The sequence below is a fragment of the Camelus ferus genome, chromosome 4 (genome assembly GCF_009834535.1).
Source record: "Camelus ferus isolate YT-003-E chromosome 4, BCGSAC_Cfer_1.0, whole genome shotgun sequence".
Lineage (NCBI taxonomy): Eukaryota > Metazoa > Chordata > Mammalia > Artiodactyla > Camelidae > Camelus > Camelus ferus.
Genome location: NC_045699.1, coordinates 64369297 through 64387783, shown reverse-complemented (window position 1 = coordinate 64387783; position 18487 = coordinate 64369297). Strand labels below are relative to the sequence as shown.

General features: G+C 43.7%; 1 protein-coding gene across 1 annotated transcript; it reads right to left on the bottom strand.

Moving 5' to 3' along the window:
- Window positions 1-13418: 13418 nt before the first annotated feature.
- On the bottom strand, window positions 13419-15051 carry LOC102518053 (olfactory receptor 1361-like). Its single transcript, XM_032479137.1, is given in 3 exon segments — window positions 13419-14106; window positions 14108-14387; window positions 15048-15051. Coding segments are annotated over 3 exon segments (972 nt in total).
- Window positions 15052-18487: the final 3436 nt, after the last annotated feature.

Below are 18487 nucleotides of genomic sequence, written 5' to 3'. Positions count from 1 at the left end.
CTTGCTGATCAGAGACTGAGGAGAGACAAAGCAGGAGGGTGGTGAGGGACGGTCATGACCACCCTGGAGGAGGAAGCACTGTGGACTGGGAGCCAGGTAGACTTGGGTTTCAGTCCTAACTGTGCAACAAAATTGCCATGTGACCTTGCACAAGCCATGTCACCTCCCAAAACCTGTGTTTCTAACGCTGAGAAGTCACTACTGTTTAACCTTCTTGAGGGCAGGAATCTTGCCTGTCTTACTCAGTTTTGTATCTACGGTGCTAGGAACATTGCTTGGCACATAGCAGGTGCTCAGTAAATACAGGAAATACAGGCATACCTCGTTTTATTGCTCTTTGCTTTATCAGGCTTTGAAGATAGCGTGCTTTTTTTGGTTTGTTTTTACAAATTGAAGTTTTACGGCACCATTTTCTAACAGTATTTGCTTACTTTGTGTTTTTATGTCACATTTCAGTAATTCTTGAAATGTTTCCAATATTGCATGATTATTATGCTTGTTTTGGTGATCTGTGATCCGCAATCTCTGATGTTACTACTATGATTCACTGAAGGCTTAGATGATGGTTAGCATTTTTTTAGCAATAAAATATTTTAAAATTAAGTTCTGTATATATTTTTAAGGCACAGTGCTATTGCACACTTAATAGGCTACAGTATAGTGTAAACATAACTTTTATATGCATGGAAAACCAAAACACTAGTGTGTCTTACTTTATTGCTGTATTGGCTATACTGAGTTTGTCTGGAACCGAACCTGCAGTATCTCCGAAGTCAGCATGAATTAGTTAAAGGAATGAATGATGAATAGGATAATAGTGTCTGGTCAAGGACTGAAAACTCCATGACTCTATATGCATTCTCCTTTCCTGTTTCCCCTGGAGAAAAAGAGGCAATGAAATGAGCAGGGTCTCCTGACCCAGTGGGTAACTAGCTATGGGTCCTGAGGTTTGCTGGGAGGACATCATTCCTCTGGAGCTGGACCTGGGAAAGGAGAGGGCAGCAGTGGCTGGCATCTGGGGGAGACAGCAAGGGGTGGAAAGAACAGAAGATTGGGATGTCTCCCAGGGCTGGACTCTTCTCCTCTCTGAGCCTCCATTTTCTCATCTGTGTAATGAGACAAAAAGCTGCAAGGATTCAATGAGATAACGCACGGAAAACATCTCACACCGGGCCTGGCACAGAGCTGGCATTTAATGAAGGATCAGTGAGTTTGACTGAATTGAGCTGGATGCCTTGCCTCCACACTGGAAGGAAGAAACTTTCGGGCAACCAGGAGTAGTGGCTGTGATTTCCAGACAATACAATGTTGCTTCACATGCCTGTGTCTTTTTACTTATTCCCTTTGCCGAGAACCCATTTCCTCTTTTTGTGTTTGACAAAAACTACCTCCGATGTAAAGCCCTCCCTGGTGACTCAAATGACTCAGGGGAAACTAAACTTACTCCTTTGTGCCACCTGCACTGAAGCTTAATTTCTACCACAGCATTACATCATTCTATTGCACATATTTTTTATGTGTCTGTCTCTCCTGTGGACTTCGAGCACCTTGATTCAATACAGCAAATGTTTACTGAGTCCTCCTATATGCTAAGTGTGGCCCTGTGATTCATTTTTGCACCTCCAGCATCTAGTATATAAACAGCACTCAATAATAAATATTGGTTGAATGTATGAAACAGTGAAAAGATTATGAGCATTATAAGTATGAAGCATGCAGACTTGGTTTTAAGTCCGGGTCCCAACACTTTCTGGTGCGTGACTTTGGGCAGGTCACTTCACCTCTCTCAGCCCGATTTCCCATTGTAAAGGAGGAGACGTCCTATGTCCGTTGGAGGGTTCTAAGAGGTAATAAATGTGCAGCACACTGGAGCTGAGTAAGTGCTCGTTCTCCTTCCTTTAAGAGCAGTTTAGATGTTTGGGACCTACCTGGGGATGGTGAGGATGACAAAGGTCTTCCTACAAAGCACAGCTTGGATGAAAAATTTTGATTGTATCACGTATTGGTGAGGTTGTGCTGATAGAAATGTAAATTGAGAAATTTGGAGGACAATTTGTCAGCTGACTACCCACAACTGCACAAACCCCAGTGTCTTAGGCTGCTTGGGCTGCTAACAAAGTACTGGAGACTGGGTGGCTTAAACAACACAGACATTTGTTTCTTACAGTTCGGGAGGCTGGGGAGTCCAAGGTCAGGGGACCAGCACGGTTGGAGGGCCCACTTGCAGACTATGCTGATGGCTTCCTTCTTGCTTTGTCCTCATACGGTGGACAGAGATAGAGAGCGTGTTGTCTAGTCTCTTCTTATAAGGGTGCTATTCCATCATGAGGACCCCACCCTCATGACCTTATCTAAACCTAATTACCGCCTAAAGTCCCCACTTCCAAATACACTGGGGTTAGGGCTTTGACATATGCATTTGGTGGGGGGGGGGACACACAAACTTTCATTCCATAACACCTAGTAATTCCACTTTTTAGTGTTTAGAAAAGTCTCACACATGTACACAAGGAGATGTGCACAAGGGTGCACGCACTCCTGGACTGTTTGTAATGGCTACACATTACCCGAACCTCAATGTTTGTCAATAGACTCATGAGAAGTTAAACAGGGATGGATTCCACTTATATGTATCAATGTGGAGAAATCCTAAAAACGTTGAGGTTAAAAGCATAACTTTTGAAAAAATATAGACTGAAGAAAAAACACAAAACAATAATGTATGTTTTTATGTCTATGTATATAAAAGGTACCGCTGGTTGCTCGAACCAGAAATGAGGTCCCCAGGACATTTCAAAGGACTGTATCACCTTTACCTCATTTCCATATCCGGAGTTGATCCTTCTTGTCTGTTAAGACTCAGCTCAGGGGTCATTTATTTTTTTTCTAGGAAGCTTTATCTGGACAGTCAATCATTCAACTTCTTATTCTGGAACTCCACTTACTGGACTCTCTGTATAAAAGCCCTATTCCATCCATCGATTTATAATGACCTAAGTCATGTTCTCCTTCACATAATTGAGCATTTGGGTTTGTGCCTAATTCTTCCCTCTCTCCTTAGGGATACAGAATTTTAGGCATCTTCCCCTCCTCCTTGGTGGGGTGACTGGTAGAGGCCAGACAGCCTCCAGGGGTAGAAGCCCCTCCCAACTACATGTTCTCCATGAATAAAGCCAGCTTGTCCCCTGAAGTTCTGCATCCAGAACCCAGCTGGTGGCAAACCCCTTGTGTACTTCCCTTCATCCACATGGAAAACAAATGCTACTCACCTTCACAAAGTGAGGAGCAAAGCTGCTTACAGTGCCTCTCCATTTCTTCATCTGTAAAATGGGGACAATGAGACATCAAGGCTTTTTAAATTGCTTTGAAATTTGGGGGTGCAAGGATCCCAAAACTTCAGTTAAGCAGTTACTACGAAGTGTGTGTGTGTGTGTGTGTATGAGTATGTGTGAGTATGTGTGTGTGCAAATGTACAAAAAATAGAGTCAGTTCTTCATTAATTTCTCTCTGTTGCCTTCCTGCCCATGAGGAATAATCCTGACATTCAGGAATATCCATTTCTTTTCCCTTGAAAGTAAGAAAATGGATTTCCAAAGAAGGAAAGAGACAAGAAGGTATACCTATGAAGGTATAAAGTTGGGGCTTGAACTTAGATCTGGCTCCAAATTCAATTTTCTTTGTTTCCAGGCAGAGACCTTAATTAGGTCTCTTAACAGATTACCAGGTTAGTTGTTGTCACTGTCTTGCCTCAGTCCTCTCATCTTTAGATAAAGCCGATTGGACCAGATTAGTGGTTCTCTGTGTACTCTGGACTTCTGTCATTGGAATTACTGCTGGAACTCTGTGAAAAGATATATGACACAGTGCCCAGAAATTCTGGTTCAACTGATCTAGAGCAGGGCTCAGAAATCTGTACTTGTAAAAAAAAAAAAGTTCTAGGTGATTCAGATGTGAAGCTTGATTTGGGACCCCTGAGCATCAGAGCTTCTCAATCTTAAATGCACATAGCAATCACCTAGGGACCTTGTTAAATGCAGGTTCTGCCTCAGAATGTCTGGGGAGGGGCCTGAGGTCCTGCATTTCTAACCAACTCCTGGGTGAGGCCAACGCCGCTGGTTTGGGTGCCACGCTTGGAGGAGCAAGAGCCGCGGTTCTACTGGACAGCATTCCCAGCTCTGTCAGCTTGAGAGTCTCGCTTTCTGGGAGGTTCTCTCAGCCTCCTCCTGCTAGCTCCTTCCTCTCTGCTGAGCTCTTCGTTTTGACTCATCCTCTCTCTTGAGGCCCCACTCTGCTCATGGACATATTTAAGTCTGGTGACGATGGCCTCCTGGCATGTCTCAAGATGTGGCTTTCCCACTTTCTAACATGCCCCAGTTCTTAACTCATTCCTCCTCAGCACACAGACGTTTGATATATCTTGGTCCAGACACCAGCCGCTGTCACCGCGATGGTGCGTGGTTATTGGGCTGGAAGGACATACCTAGAAGGTGCAGGTGGGTGGGGAGTTCCTCCGACAGAGCGCCTTCAGGCCAGCCTTTGGGAGAGCACGGCTGGCAGGGGGACGCAGCAGGGACACGCCCCACCCCAGAGGCAGGAACGGGGAGGCTTATACCCTTCTTCAGCCCCGAGGGAATGGCCTCTTTCTGTTTGACTGCTGACTCCTCTTCCCCCTCTGCTGTCCTAGACTCCGTGGAGACTCCCTCTCACATCCTTTGGGGACCCCATGACAGCTGGTGGCAGGGGAGTGCCAGGGCTGACTTGCTCTTTGCTGCCTTGGGGAGGCTGGAAAAGTTTGGCTGACTGTGTCCCCAGGCTCTGTGCAGGGAAGACAGTCATGCTTGCTCAGAGGAGTCCCTTGGGCTCACTGTCCCCATCCAGTCTCTGGGACTCAGTATTGCTACTATGCTTTATGATCTTCTACACAACAAATTCTTTCTGTGGGTCTCCTAACCGTTCACGTTGTTCCTCTTGCCTAGAATGTCCAGCCTCTTTCTTTTCTATCTAGAAAACTCTTCCTTTTTGTTACAGAATCAGCTCCACTCTCACCTCCAGCGGGAAGTCTTGCGGCCCGCATGGTGGAGCCATTCTTTTCCTCTGTGCGTCTTGGAGATGCACATATAAGAACACGAATCCAAGGCAGATGAGGAAACATGATTGTGTCTGATGCTGCACCGGACTGGAAGCAACCTGAGGCCGGGGCCGGGCATGAAGGCAGCACTTGGGAAATCAGATCACAATTCCTGGGGTGGGTCCAGGCATAGGTGACTTTTAAAAGCTTCCAAGATTGAAAAGCACTTGAAATGTCCATCTAGGACTGAGATCCACCTCCTAAGAGATGGGAATGGGGCTGGGCCTGCAGGCACGGCTGCGTAGCTCAGCCTGCGGAGAGTGGATGGCTATGGGGTGGGAGTAACAGGGAGTCACCTTACTGTGTGGTGTGTCTTATCGCTAACCTAACGAATATTTATTGCACTTTACTATGTCCTGGCTGTAAGATTAAGGTCTTAATAATGAACCAAATAGCCATAGTCCCTTTTCCCTGGAATTTGCAAGGAGTTAGAGTCAGAACTAACTAAATAAAAACACACGGGAAAGAGCTTCAGGTGGGAGTTGAAGGCACGTGCAAAGGCCTGGAGGTAGGAATGCAAACAGCACATTTGAAGAATTGAAAGAAGGCCATGGGGCTGGAGCCCAGAGAATGATGGAGAGAGAGGTGTGAATGAGCCTAGACCAATCGAGGCCAAATTGTGCAAATTTCCAGGTCATGCATACATTTTTGGTTTTTTGTTTGTTCTTGTTTTTTTTTAATCCTAAAAGCAATGACTCTTACCATGGATCAGCGGGCTATGCCGCTGAGAATAGCATGTCCCACCACACCTTGGACAGGCATTAGCTGCTGGAATTTACAATGAGGTGTCCCACTGGGATGGGTGAGTTACTTGGCACCCCCAAATTGGGGGGAACTGCTCAGTCTCCACTGGGACCCTGTTGTCCTGCTATAAGCTGGACCTGTGGAAAAGCACTCTACCTAGAATGGACACGCACCATTTAAAGAGAGGGGAAGGTGGGGGTCCTGGTCGGGTTATACCCCTCTCCCAGTTCGTTGCCTCACACCTGACAGTGCTATCTCCCTCTGCCAACATGAATGTTGTGCACAATTTAGGTCCAGTTCCTAAAGCTGCAGCCACATTAACATCTAAGGATCAGTTCACAAGTGTAATCCGTACAGAAAGGAAAAGCTTCCCATACAAGTTCTTACTAATCTGTCTTTTGGCTTTAGACTTCTGCTGCTCCTGTGGTGTCTGCTCATGACATGGGCACCTCATGAAAAAACCTTTCTACAGTGGGCCCATGTGTATGCCCGGCAAAGGAGTCAGTCCAGCTGTTGGGTATGTGAGCAGCTGTCTCTCTCTAGATGGTCAGGATTGCCATGGTGGGTACCACCACTCCAGGAAGGGGGCTGGAAGGCCCTAAAGCATTACACTGAGAAAGAACAAGGTAGGGCTAGATTCTTAATCCATCGGGTACTACCTGTGCTGATCCGGACACCTGGCCTGTGGCACATGTGATCAGTAATACTGGGTATGTGCATTCTTTTTCTGTCAGACTGTACAGACAGCCTATCAAACTGCTGACTGGAAGGGTCCTAAAAACACCACCATCAGAGCCATGGGTAGCTATGCTCAGATTTGGGATGGGTTCATGTGGCTTACCCTGGGTTATGAACATTTGAGCACTTGGACACTCCTATGTTGGGAACAGAAAAATCACTCAAAACAGAACCAACCAAACTGCACCAGCGATATGAGGTGGACATCACCGGAAGCAAGTAACCATTCTGTCACATTAAAGCACAGTGACTTGTTTGACACTGGTTGCACCACCCAGATATTTATTGGGTGACTCTGAATGGGACCCAGTGGTTGTGTGGCATAGATTTTTGGCTGTGGCTTCCACCTGGGGGATTAGGCTGCTGCACCCTGGGTTGTACCCAGGCACAGGGGAGAATCTGCCCCATGATAAGGGAAATTGCCAACTTCCCTCTTCTCAAGGCCAGATGGACATGCTGTGTTTTCCACTTGTACAATCATTTCACTGCCATCTTTGTTCCCTCCGTTGGCCTGGAGGTCATTATAGCACATATAGAAGCCCTTACTAAATTCACCTAACCAGCCTTAAATGATAGCTTGCAAAGCTTGTCTTTACTGAAAGCTGAATGTCTCTAGTGAGAAAAGCTGTCCTCTGAAATAGGATGTCCTGGATATTATACTGCCTTGCAAGGAGACACTTGTGCCACTATTCAAACAGGGTGGCTGTCTGTTCATACCTGACGAGTCTACTAATGTATCATTTTATTTTATTTTATTTTTAACATTTTTTATTGATTTATAATCATTTTACAATGTTGTGTCAAATTCCAGTGTTCAGCACAGTTTTTCAGTCATACATGGACATAATACACACTCATTGTTACATTTTTTTCTCTGTGAGCTACCAGTAACTGTTTTGTGTATATTTCCCTGTGCTATACAGTGTAATCTTGTTTATCTATTCTACAATTTTGAAATCCCAGTCTATCCCTTCCCACCCTCCTGCCCCCTGGCAACCACAAGTCTGTATTCTCTGTCTATGAGTCTATTTCTGTCCTGTATTTATGCTTTGTTTTTGTTTGTTTGTTTGTTTTTTAGATTCCACATACGAGCGATCTCATATGGTATTTTTCTTTCTCTTTCTGGCTTACTTCGCTTAGAATGACATTCTCCAGGAGCATCCATGTTGCTGCAAATGGCGTTATTGTGTTGGTTTTTATGGCTGAGTAGTATTCCATTGTATGAATATACCACATCTTCTTTATCCAGTCACCCGTTGATGGAGATTTAGGCTGTTTCCATGTCTTGGCTATTGTAAATAGTGCTGCTATGAACATTGGGGTGCAGGTAAATCACATGGGGGCATAAGTAACTGCCCCTAGTGATCCAACTCCTAGCCTAGGAGGTTTAATAAATCTGTGGTTCAGATCATGGGGCTTTTGGTGGAAAAATTTTTACTTATCTTGGGGATCATTATCTTAATCTGTGTTTTCTCTCACATCTGCCTATACTGTTGGTGTGATATCTGCCTCCAGTGCAGCCAGAGAGCTGCCAAATGAGCCACTGTCACGCTAGTGAAACTTCTTGCTGACCGCTCGGGTCACGTTGCACAAGATTCTAAGAGTTGATCACAAGCAGTGGAGTGTTGGTGTTACCAAACCAGACTTGGGTCTGTTTGCCCACGCGCAGTAAAGCCAATCTACTGACGCCGGGTTGTGATGAATGAAAGTGAAGTGTTTACTGCAGGGCGTCAAACAAAGGGTCCAGGTAGGTGATGCTCAAAAAACCCAAAGGCTTTCAGGGGAAGGATTTTAAGGACAGCATGAGGGAGAAGGTTGCAAGGTGCATGATCAGCTCGTGGACAGTCTTCTGATTGCTTGGTGGTGAGGTAATCAGGAGTCAGTATCATCAACCTTCTGGTTCCAACCTGTCTGGGGTCTACGTGCTTGTGGGCAGCATGCAGTTAATTTTTTTCACCTGGTGTGGGTTTCAGTATCTGCAAAACAGCTCAAAGTATATGGCTCAGAATATTGTCTATAGCCTGCAAGGAGGAACTAAAAGTCCTTGACTTTGTTTAATGGCTATATTATTTTGTCTAGCTTGACTGTTTTCCTTTATTTCTGCATTTTCTCATTTCTCTGATTAAATTTAACCTTCGGAACTTGGGGAAAGCCTAGGAGGCTAAAATTTTTCTACAAACAAGAGGCAGGTGGAGGATATGGGGTGGGAGGGAGTCTGTTCCAGGAAAGCTCCGTAGGGTCCCATTCAGTTCCATTAGAGGAGGTCATGGAGAGGACGTGACTGCTGATTGACCTGCGTGATTGGAGGCGCCCCACCCCCTCCTCTGTCCTTGAAATGTACACTCGGCCGTGGTTCCCACGATGGGAGCCATTTTCAGGAAAGCATCGACAGAACAGTGGGCTGTGCAGACCCTCTGAACCGTCTGCAAGTCTGAACCCAGCAAAGGCTTCTGCGTAAACTTTTAAGATCCTGGCCGGTGAGGGTGAAGATCTACTTGTGGCCCCAAGACAAGCCTTGTACGTAAGTCCCCTGCTTTTTATCACTATCACTGCCCGCCTGGAGGGCTCTGCCTCCTTCTTGGGTCTCTCCATGCCCTCCATGAGCTGGGGCCAGTTTGCAAACAAGCCGGTGGCTTTCTGCCCCTCTCCTCTGTGACAGCTGAACTATGCTTTATAAAAGTTGGGGGGTCTTTTGTGGGGGGTGACTTTCCTCTCCCCCTATATCTTTCACAAGCATTTTGCCTAATATATTTTTTTCCGCTATCTAATGATGTTTTGGCATTTGTTTATCATAAGGCTTGAACTGAGGCTATAGTTAACAGAAAATGTTCAACATCTGTGTGTTTTCAGGTTTTTTCTGTTCTTTGGTTATTATGAATAATGCTGCTATGAACATTCATGTACAGGTTTTTGTGTGGGCATGTGTTTTCTTAGTTATATATCTAGAAATGGAATTGCTGGGTCATATGGTAACTCTATGCTTAACTTTTTGAGAAACTGCTGAAGTTTTCCAAAGTGGCTGCATTATTTTACAATCTCGCTACCAGTGAAGAAGGGTTCACCTTTCCCTCACTCCTTGCCAACATTTTGATATTGTCCACTTAAACAATTTTTTTAACCATCCTAGTGGAAGTGAAGTGGTATCTCACTGTGGTTTTGATTTGCATTTCCCTAATGACGAAGGATGAATATTTTGCATGTGCTAATTGGCCGTTTGTATTTTTTTATATGGAGAAATGTCTATTTAAATCCTTTGCACATTTTAATGTTGGGCTATTAGTCTTTTTGTTGTTGAATTGTAGGAGTTCCTGTATATATTCTTATACAAATACCTTATCAGATATATGATTTGCATATATTTCCTACCTTTCAGTGGGTTGTCTATTCTCAAACTTTTTATTTTTATTTTTGATGGTGTCTTTTGAAGTACAAACTGTTTGATTTTAATGAAGTCCTCCCACTTTTAAAAAATTTATTTTTGTTTTTGTTTTATGGGGGGTAGTTAGGTTTGTTTATTTATTTACTATTTTAATTGGAGGTACTGGGGATTGAACCCTGAACCTTGTGCATGCTAAGCGTGTGCTCTACCACTGAGCTATACCCTCCCCCCGTGAGGTCTTCCCATTTATCCATTTTTTCTTTTTATTTCCCTTTCTTTATATTGAAGTACAGTAGATGTACAATGTTATATAAGTTACAAGTGTGGAATGTAGTGATTCACAATTCTTAAAGGTTATTGTCCATGTACGGTTATCATAAATTATTGGCTATGTTCCCTGTGTTGTACAATGTATCTCTGTAGCTTATTTTACACAGAAGAGTTTGTACCTCTTAATCCCCTCCCCCTATATGGCCCCCACCCCCTTCCCTCTCCCCACTGGTAACTACTAGTTTGTTCTCTGCATCTGTCAGTCTGTTTCTTTTTTGTTGTATGCACTTACTCATTTTTTTCTATTACTGCTTGTGCTTTTGGTGTCATACCTAAGAAACCATTGCCTGATCTGTCACAAAAATTTACTCCTAATGCTTTCTTCTAGATATTTTGTAGTTTCAGCTTCTTACGTTGAAGCCTGTGGTCCTTTTGGGTTAATTTTTGTATGTGGTGTGAGGTCAAGGTCCAGCTTCCTTGCATATCCCATGGTTACAGGATTGTTTGTTGAAAACACTATTCTTTCCCCATTGAATTGCCCTGGCAGCCTTGCTGAAAATAAACTGCCCATCAATGTGAAGGCTTATTTGTAGACGCTCAATTATATTTCTTTGATCTCTGTATCTAGCCTCATGCTAGTACAGCATTGTCTTAATGACGGCAATTTCGTAAGTTTTGAAATCAGGAAGTGCAAGTCTTCCGACTTTGCTCTTCTTTTTCAAGAATGCATTGGTTATTCTGGTTCCTTTGCATTTCTATGTGAATTTTAGGATCAGTTTGTCGTTTTCTGCAAAAAAGATAGCTGGGATTTTGATAGAGATTGCACTGAATTCAAATGGTTTATTAGTTCTAGTAGTTTTTTTTTTTTTGGTTGATTTCTTAGGAATTTAAAAATATACAGCATCTGTCATTTGCAAGTAGAGATAGTTTGACTTCTTTCTTACAGTCCAGATGCTTTTGACTTTCTTTTCTGACTTAATTGTGCCGGCTGGAACCTCTAGTACCAGGTTGAAAAGACGTGGCAAGAGCGGCCGTCTTTATGTCACGCTTGATCTCAGGAGGGCAGGCATAGGACGACTAGGCAAAGGGATAGTGAAACTCGCAAGAAAACAGATCATGTCCAGGTGATTAGAGTGGGCTGGCGTGAGAGGGTAATTTTTGCAGATGGCATGGGTCTTAAACTGGGTGGGCCTGGAATGGAGAAAGGTGCCACAGAGGGGAAAATATATTAGAAAAAAAGGCCCTGAGGGTAAATGTGTATGGTATATATGAGTGAATGAGAGTTCAGACATAGCATCCTATTTTTTTTAAAATAATTATGAGACATGAGATGGAGAGGAAAACTCTTGTAGAGCGTGAGAGATGTGAGGGAGAGAGCCATTTCCATATTCAATATCATTCTAAAAGTTATATATTGTTTCAATTACAAAAACACACTGCCTACTCAAGACCACTGAATTATATACTTTAAAATGAATTTTATGATGTATGAATTATATGTCAATAAAATTGTTATGAAAAAATAGCACATTATACTGAAATAAAAAAACCCCCAATTTATTATTCACATGAACTCTACGCAGAGGATTTTCCAATGATAACACTAGCAGAAGAGTCACAAGGAGGAATTTTTTATTGGCTCCATATATGCAAATTGAAAACCCATTTATGTCAAAAAAATCAAAAAGAAAACTGAAGGATGAAAAGGTGATTGGGAAAAGTTTGCACTAAGAGTAGCAAAGTGTGAAGTTTAAATATAACTTTTCATATAAACAGGATGCACACAAATCTTTAAAATAGTCAAGTGACATAGAGAAATATTAAGAAGAATAAATAAAACATATTTACAGACTTAAGAAAATAACTAGTAAGCAAAAAATTCAAACAAAAGAAAAGAAATATCATTTTTGCTTATTACTTTCGCAACAATCAAGTCAAAAATTGGAACACCAAGAATGCAGAGAAAAGAATACTTTCACAGAACCATCACTTGGGATGTAAATCATTAACAGTTTTGTAAACTATTTTGGCAACATGTGTCATGAACCCCAAAAATGTTCCACCCAGCAAATCCACTTCTTGAAATTTATTGTAAGGACGTGGGAAACCCTATATATATGGTTTATTCACAATGACCTTCATTGCATTATTATTTATAAAATTAAGAATAATTAGGAAGATCTAATTACCCTGAATGGAAGAAGATTGTACACAAACAGAGCAGCTGATTCTGCTATAATATTATGAGAATGTTTATAAAAATTTGATAATAATAATGAGGAAAATATTCAGGTTACAAGATTATGTGAAAAATTACCATCTTAATAATATAAAATAAATACACAAGAAAAGGACTGAAAGAATTTGTGTAAAGTCTTCACAGTGGTTCCTTTCAAGAAGGAATTTGAAAAACTTTCTTTCTATTTTAGACATTTACTGTAATGACATGAATGATTTTCAGTTGGAGAAAAAAATAAACTAAGATTTAAAAAATAAAGAATAAAGACTGGTCAATGGGCTAACAAATGAAAAAAAAAAAAAAAAACCCACTTACCAAAGATCTAAGCCCAGATGTATATTAAGGACAAATCTCTTAATCTTTCTGTGCCTCGCTTCCTTTTCTAGAATATTCTTGCCCTCTCAGGCCACACACAGATTCTGCCTACTTGGTGTCATATTCTCCATGTTGAGGTCAGTGCCCATGAGTGAGTTTCCTCTAAGGCAGGGTCAGAATTGGCTCCTGAAGCCCAGTGACTTGACCGAGGTCCTGACTTCCCTAGTCTCGCCAGAGTTTTCTGTTATCAGGGAAGGATTTATAGCCCTACACTGTCCGCCTGTTGGGCTTCCTCCTAGAAGCCTAGTGTTTGCTGGCATTTTTGATGTTCCCAACCCTGGACTGGATCTGCCTGGATACAAATACTCACACATCAATTCACCCTGTAGGGACTGATGTCACTCCCTCTCTCCAGACTGCAGTTCTGTCCTTGACCAGTTGCCCCATTGCAGTACTGCAAAGTCTGAGCCTTCATTTTCTTGCAACTGCGAGGAAGGCTAAGCCTCCATCCTGTTTTGAATGTGAGTCTTTCAAATTCATGATGGACAAATCCAGGGAAGAAGGCACGTTGAGAAGTCTGGACCTCTCCTCTGGGGAAGGACTCGTTATGGGGTGGAACATCTTCCCCAGCCAAGGAGTCTCCACAAAGCCTCCTTCATGTCCCTGTTCCTCAGGCTGTAGATAAAGGGGTTCAGCATGGGGGTAACCATCGTGTACATGACAGATGCCACCATTCCAGTGTCTGCTGAGTAGGAGGATGAGGGCTGGAAATATACCAGAAAGACAGTTCCATAGAAGAGTGTGACCACTGTCAGGTGAGAGCCACAGGTAGAGAAGACTTTCTGCCTCCCCCCAGCAGAGGGGACCCTGAGGATGGTGTGGATGATGTGGGCATAAGAGACCAGGACACAGGTGAGAGGGACCACACCCGAGAGGGCTGCTTCTGCAAACATCATGGTCTGAAAGATGTGAGTGTCTGAGTAGGCACGTTTGAGGAGTGGGAGGAGATCACAGAAGAAGTGCGGGATGGAATAGGGGGCACAGAAGGAAAACTGAGACATAAGGAGAGTGAGTGAGAAGGCCAGGAGGTGGGAGCAGAGCCAGGATGCCGCGACCAGCAGCAGGCAGCGCTGGGGACACATGATCGTGGCGTAGTGGAGAGGAAGGCAGATGGCCACGTAGCGGTCATATGCCATCACGGCCAACAGGAAGTCATCCAGCAGGGCCAATGCCATGAAGAAGTACATCTGCACGAGGCACCCCGTGTAGGAGATGGTATAGCGCTGTGTGTACGTTTACCAGGACCTCGGGGACAATGGTGCAGGAGAAGCAGGTGTCAATGAAGGACAGGTTGGCCAGGAAGAAGTACATGGGAGTGTGGAGGCGAGGGTCAGAGCCGATGGCCAGGATGATGAGCAGGTTCCCCAGCACGGTGACCAGGTACATGCCCAGGAAGAGCCCGAAGAGGAGAGGCTGCTGCTCTGGGTGTTGAGAGAATCCCAGGAGCAGGAAGTCAGGGCTGCTGGTTTGATTTCTAATTCCATTTAAAGTGGAAAAATTGGAGGAAAATATCACTTAAATATCTGTAGACTCCAGATGGTTATTTTTGTCTGTTTTCTGTGTGTTTTGCAAAGGTCACAGAGATGCACAGTCATCTCTTGCTGGTGGGCATGTAAACATGCACAGAGGTGAGAACTAAGGGCGGTGGTAATGGGGGGCTGGCTGAGGGTTAACTTTGCATTTAAGCTGTCTGTTGAGTTGTCCTGTAAACCTCCTGGGTGAAGTGGAACTGGAGATTAGCTGGGAAGAAAATCCTATGTCTTGGTCCACTTCTACCTTTTTAAGTAAGAAAGTTACCTATTTCATAGGTTTGAGAAATTTGAATAAGATATTTTGGGGATATGCATTTACTGGGAAATTCTTAAATTCTTTTCTCTCTTTGTGTGTGCGTGTGTTGAGGAGTACAAAAGGAATACTAATTACATAGAAAGGTCATAGCTGGCACTTGGGTATCCTGCCCTCTTTTTCTTTTGCAGACCCATCAAATGAGCTAATGTGGATAAAATTACTTTATAAACTCAAAGGTATTTTACAAACAAAACTTCCCATCCTCATCTCCATCATCTTCATCATCAACAACATCACCAGCATCTTCAGTCCTTAGGAGTGTCAGCCTTGGTGTCTTATGCACCAGATGGAGATGCTCTCTGGCTGTGTTATCCTTTGCAACCTACGCATCCTCTTAGCCTCTTTGAGCTTCAGTTACCTCGTCTATAAATTAGGTGCATGGTTTGTATACTTACTGTAGACAGTCAGTGAGGTGATGTATTCAAAGCACTAGCACGTACTAGGTCTTCAATGAATTGTGGTAATAGTTACCAGCATTAATAGAAGCACTAGTAAGATGAAGGGGAACCTGGGGTTGCTCGTGCACCAGAAGATGTTAGGGGACATCACCCCCAGCTCTAAATCCTCATTGCTTTTTATATTTTGGGTAAATTATTATTTCTGAGTCTCATCTTCTTTGTCTGTGAGATGTGGGCATAAACCCGCCACTGAGGACTGCTGAAAGTATCAAAATGCCAGAAAGAGTTAAAAGTGTTTTCAGGACCTGTGATATAAAATCCAGAACGAGAGGGTCTGTGTTTGGAGGGTGTGGGAAGATGAACACACTAACAGGCAGTGCCAGCCAGGCTAACGCCGTGGCCTCTGATGTGGTGATAAAACACACCAGCTCTGGGGCTGACAGACCTTCATTTGCCACCAGCCCCCTTGTGGGCTGTAACCTTGAACAAGTCTTCTCAGTCTTTTCTGGCCTCAATTTCTGCATGTGCTCAAAGAGGATAATTAACAATACCTAACTCAAAATGTTTTAAGGACTAAATTAGACAAGGATTGTACAGAACTAGAGCAATGACTGGCTTATAGCAAAGGCTCATCAAATGCTAGCTTTTCCAGATATTACCGTGTTCTCTTGAGTTAACAAAGGAGGGTACTTTCTGGGGTAACCAACTAGTCCTCTGTGTTTGCCCAGGATTTTCCTGCATCAAAATGGAATGTCTCACTTCCAGGAAACTCCCTCAGTTCTGGGCAAACTGGGCAAACTACATTTTTTCTTGGTCACGGTCTGTGGGAAGTTGGGCTTTGAAAACTGTAAAGTTTCATATGTAGACTTGTAAGTGCCATTGTCACCCGTGTCCTCCCCCTGACCCTTGGGTGGCAATGGCTCTGACCTAGTGTACCCATGACAAAGCATCTACTTGAACGTGTGCAGACCCAGGTCTGAGCCCCAGCTGTACCATCTTGCTCAAAGCATTTAACTTCTCAGAACCCCTTCTCAGTTGTAAAATGAGCCTCAATAAATCTACCTGAAATCATTCTGAGACTCAAGTTAAAAAGATGACATAAGGTTTGCTGAACCATCAATTGTTGTAGAGATTGTGACTCTCCTTGGGTGGTGGCACAGAATGATTCTGAAAGCCACTGGAGATCGAGTGGGCAGAGAGTGAATTGTCCAGGCAGAATGTAAGGGTCCTGAGCACTGTTACTGCAGTCATGTCTTGACCTCTGGGACTTGGGGACCACCAATCTGCAATGACTTCAGCCTGGACTCTCAGGAAGTTTATGACTGTTAAATCAAGTCCTCCTCATGCTGGTTAAGAGAGCCAGGCTGTATTTGGCTGAGAGTAAGGAAGGGGAGGAAAGGAGAAAGGAATAGGGAAGGAGGGGTGTGTGTGTGTGTGTGTACACCAGTGTCTCCCATCGCTACCACTCAGGTCTTACCTGGATATTCTGAGCATCCTCAGATCTTGTCACCATCACCAGGTGTTGAGTCTGCCTCACCTACTTGGTTTGCCTACCCTTCTTCTCCTCAAGAGGACTTGCTAGAACCTCAGTTTTCTTCCTTCCCCATAACAGCAGCACAGACTGAAGACTCAGGGCTGGAGCGATCTGTCCTCAGGAACAGGAGCCAGGAGGAGCTGTGGGCTTTTCACATGCAGTGTCTCCTGGGACTCAATCCCTGACCTCCTAATTAGATACAAGAGGAGGGCAAAAGTCCAACCCTTCGGCTGTCCCCTCTGGCCCTGGAGCCCTGAGTCTCAGCAGTGTCAGAGTCACCCTTATTTCAGGGTGACCAGGTCTGAGAATCCTGACAGCACTGCCCTGGTTCCCCTCCCGTGGTGGGCTCCATCTCCCCCAACCCTGACCTGCCACGGAGTCCACACACTGTCATCAGACTCCAAGCCTCGTAAAGAAAACCTGTCATTTCCCAGCAAATCAATAACAATAAATGAATTGAAGAAATTTGGTATTAGGTGAGCCACACAATCATTGTCTTCAAATTCCTGCAGTTCAATACGTGGGAAACAGACTTGTTCTCTGTGACCCCTTTGCGCATGTCCTTACCCACGGTGCACACAGGAAAAACCCATGGTGGGGGTTGCCTAACTGCAAAGTTAATTATAATACTATGAACACTGGGTCGTGTCCGGTTGAGTCCTTTCTGCTACTGCGCGGTCATGGCTGTCGGGGTATAACCGGTTTCTTGCTGACATTCATTTAGAAGTAAAGTCCCTTTATGCTGGAGGCAGGCATGACATCAACTTTCGGACCATCCTCCCTCTCCTCCATCCATCTGCCCGGTGCGCCCACTTAATCTAACTACCTAACATTTTGGCAAGAAAATATATGCATATTCATATGAAATGAGATAAATGCGTATTTTAAAATAGCCACATGGCAATCCAGGTCAGTTTTTGCCACAAAATGAGTTTGCTGAAACTCTATAAGGTAACTCTCATTGATTTTTGAATTTTGGGGCTGCAGCTAAAGGAGTGTGGGCTTACATTCGATTGTGGGATAGTACCATCATGTATTTATCCACCCTAATGTTGATGGACATTTGAGTTTGTTGCCAGGCTTTTGCCATCCCCCCACCCCCCATTGTTTATTATCTCAAGTAGAACTCCTCCTGTTCTCATTAAAAAATGAAAAACATCACATTTGAATAAATGTGGCTTCTCCACTGTTCACTTCTTCTTAGACAAAAATTTCTACGTGCAAACTGCAAAAACTTTTAGACTACATCCCTCTAAAGAGAACATCTCCACCATAACAATTTATCATTCCTTTGTTCTGTTATTGATATTTTAGTGACAGCCGCAGCTTTATTATTTCAGCAGAAATGGGATTTAGAGAACTGGGATTTTTTTCCCCTCCATTTCTTTTATATCAAGTTGTTAGATTGTTTCCATGGGTGAGAGAGTAAAATCACAATAAATGAAGCCAGAACGTTCTTTCCGTTTTGAACTGCTGCACTTACGAACGCCCTCATTCAGTCTCCTGGTGTACCTGCTCAGGTTTCTCTAGGGTACCTACCAAGAAGTAGAATTGTTTGCAAGATATTGGTTAATGTGTTCATTTGGATCTTCTGAGAAGCAGATGCCAGGGCGGGATTTGGTGTGTAAGAGATTTACTGAGAAGGGAGCAGGAGAAATCAGGAAGAGCCTTCAAACTCTGATGCAGTTCTGAGACCTGCGGAAGAAAGGAGAGAAGGAAGAAGGAAGCGGGTAGGATTAGTCTCAGACTACAGCAAAATGCCAAGAAAGTTTTTTTTTTTTTAAATTGAAGTATAGTTGATGCATAATGTTGTGTTAGTTTCTGGGGTACAGCA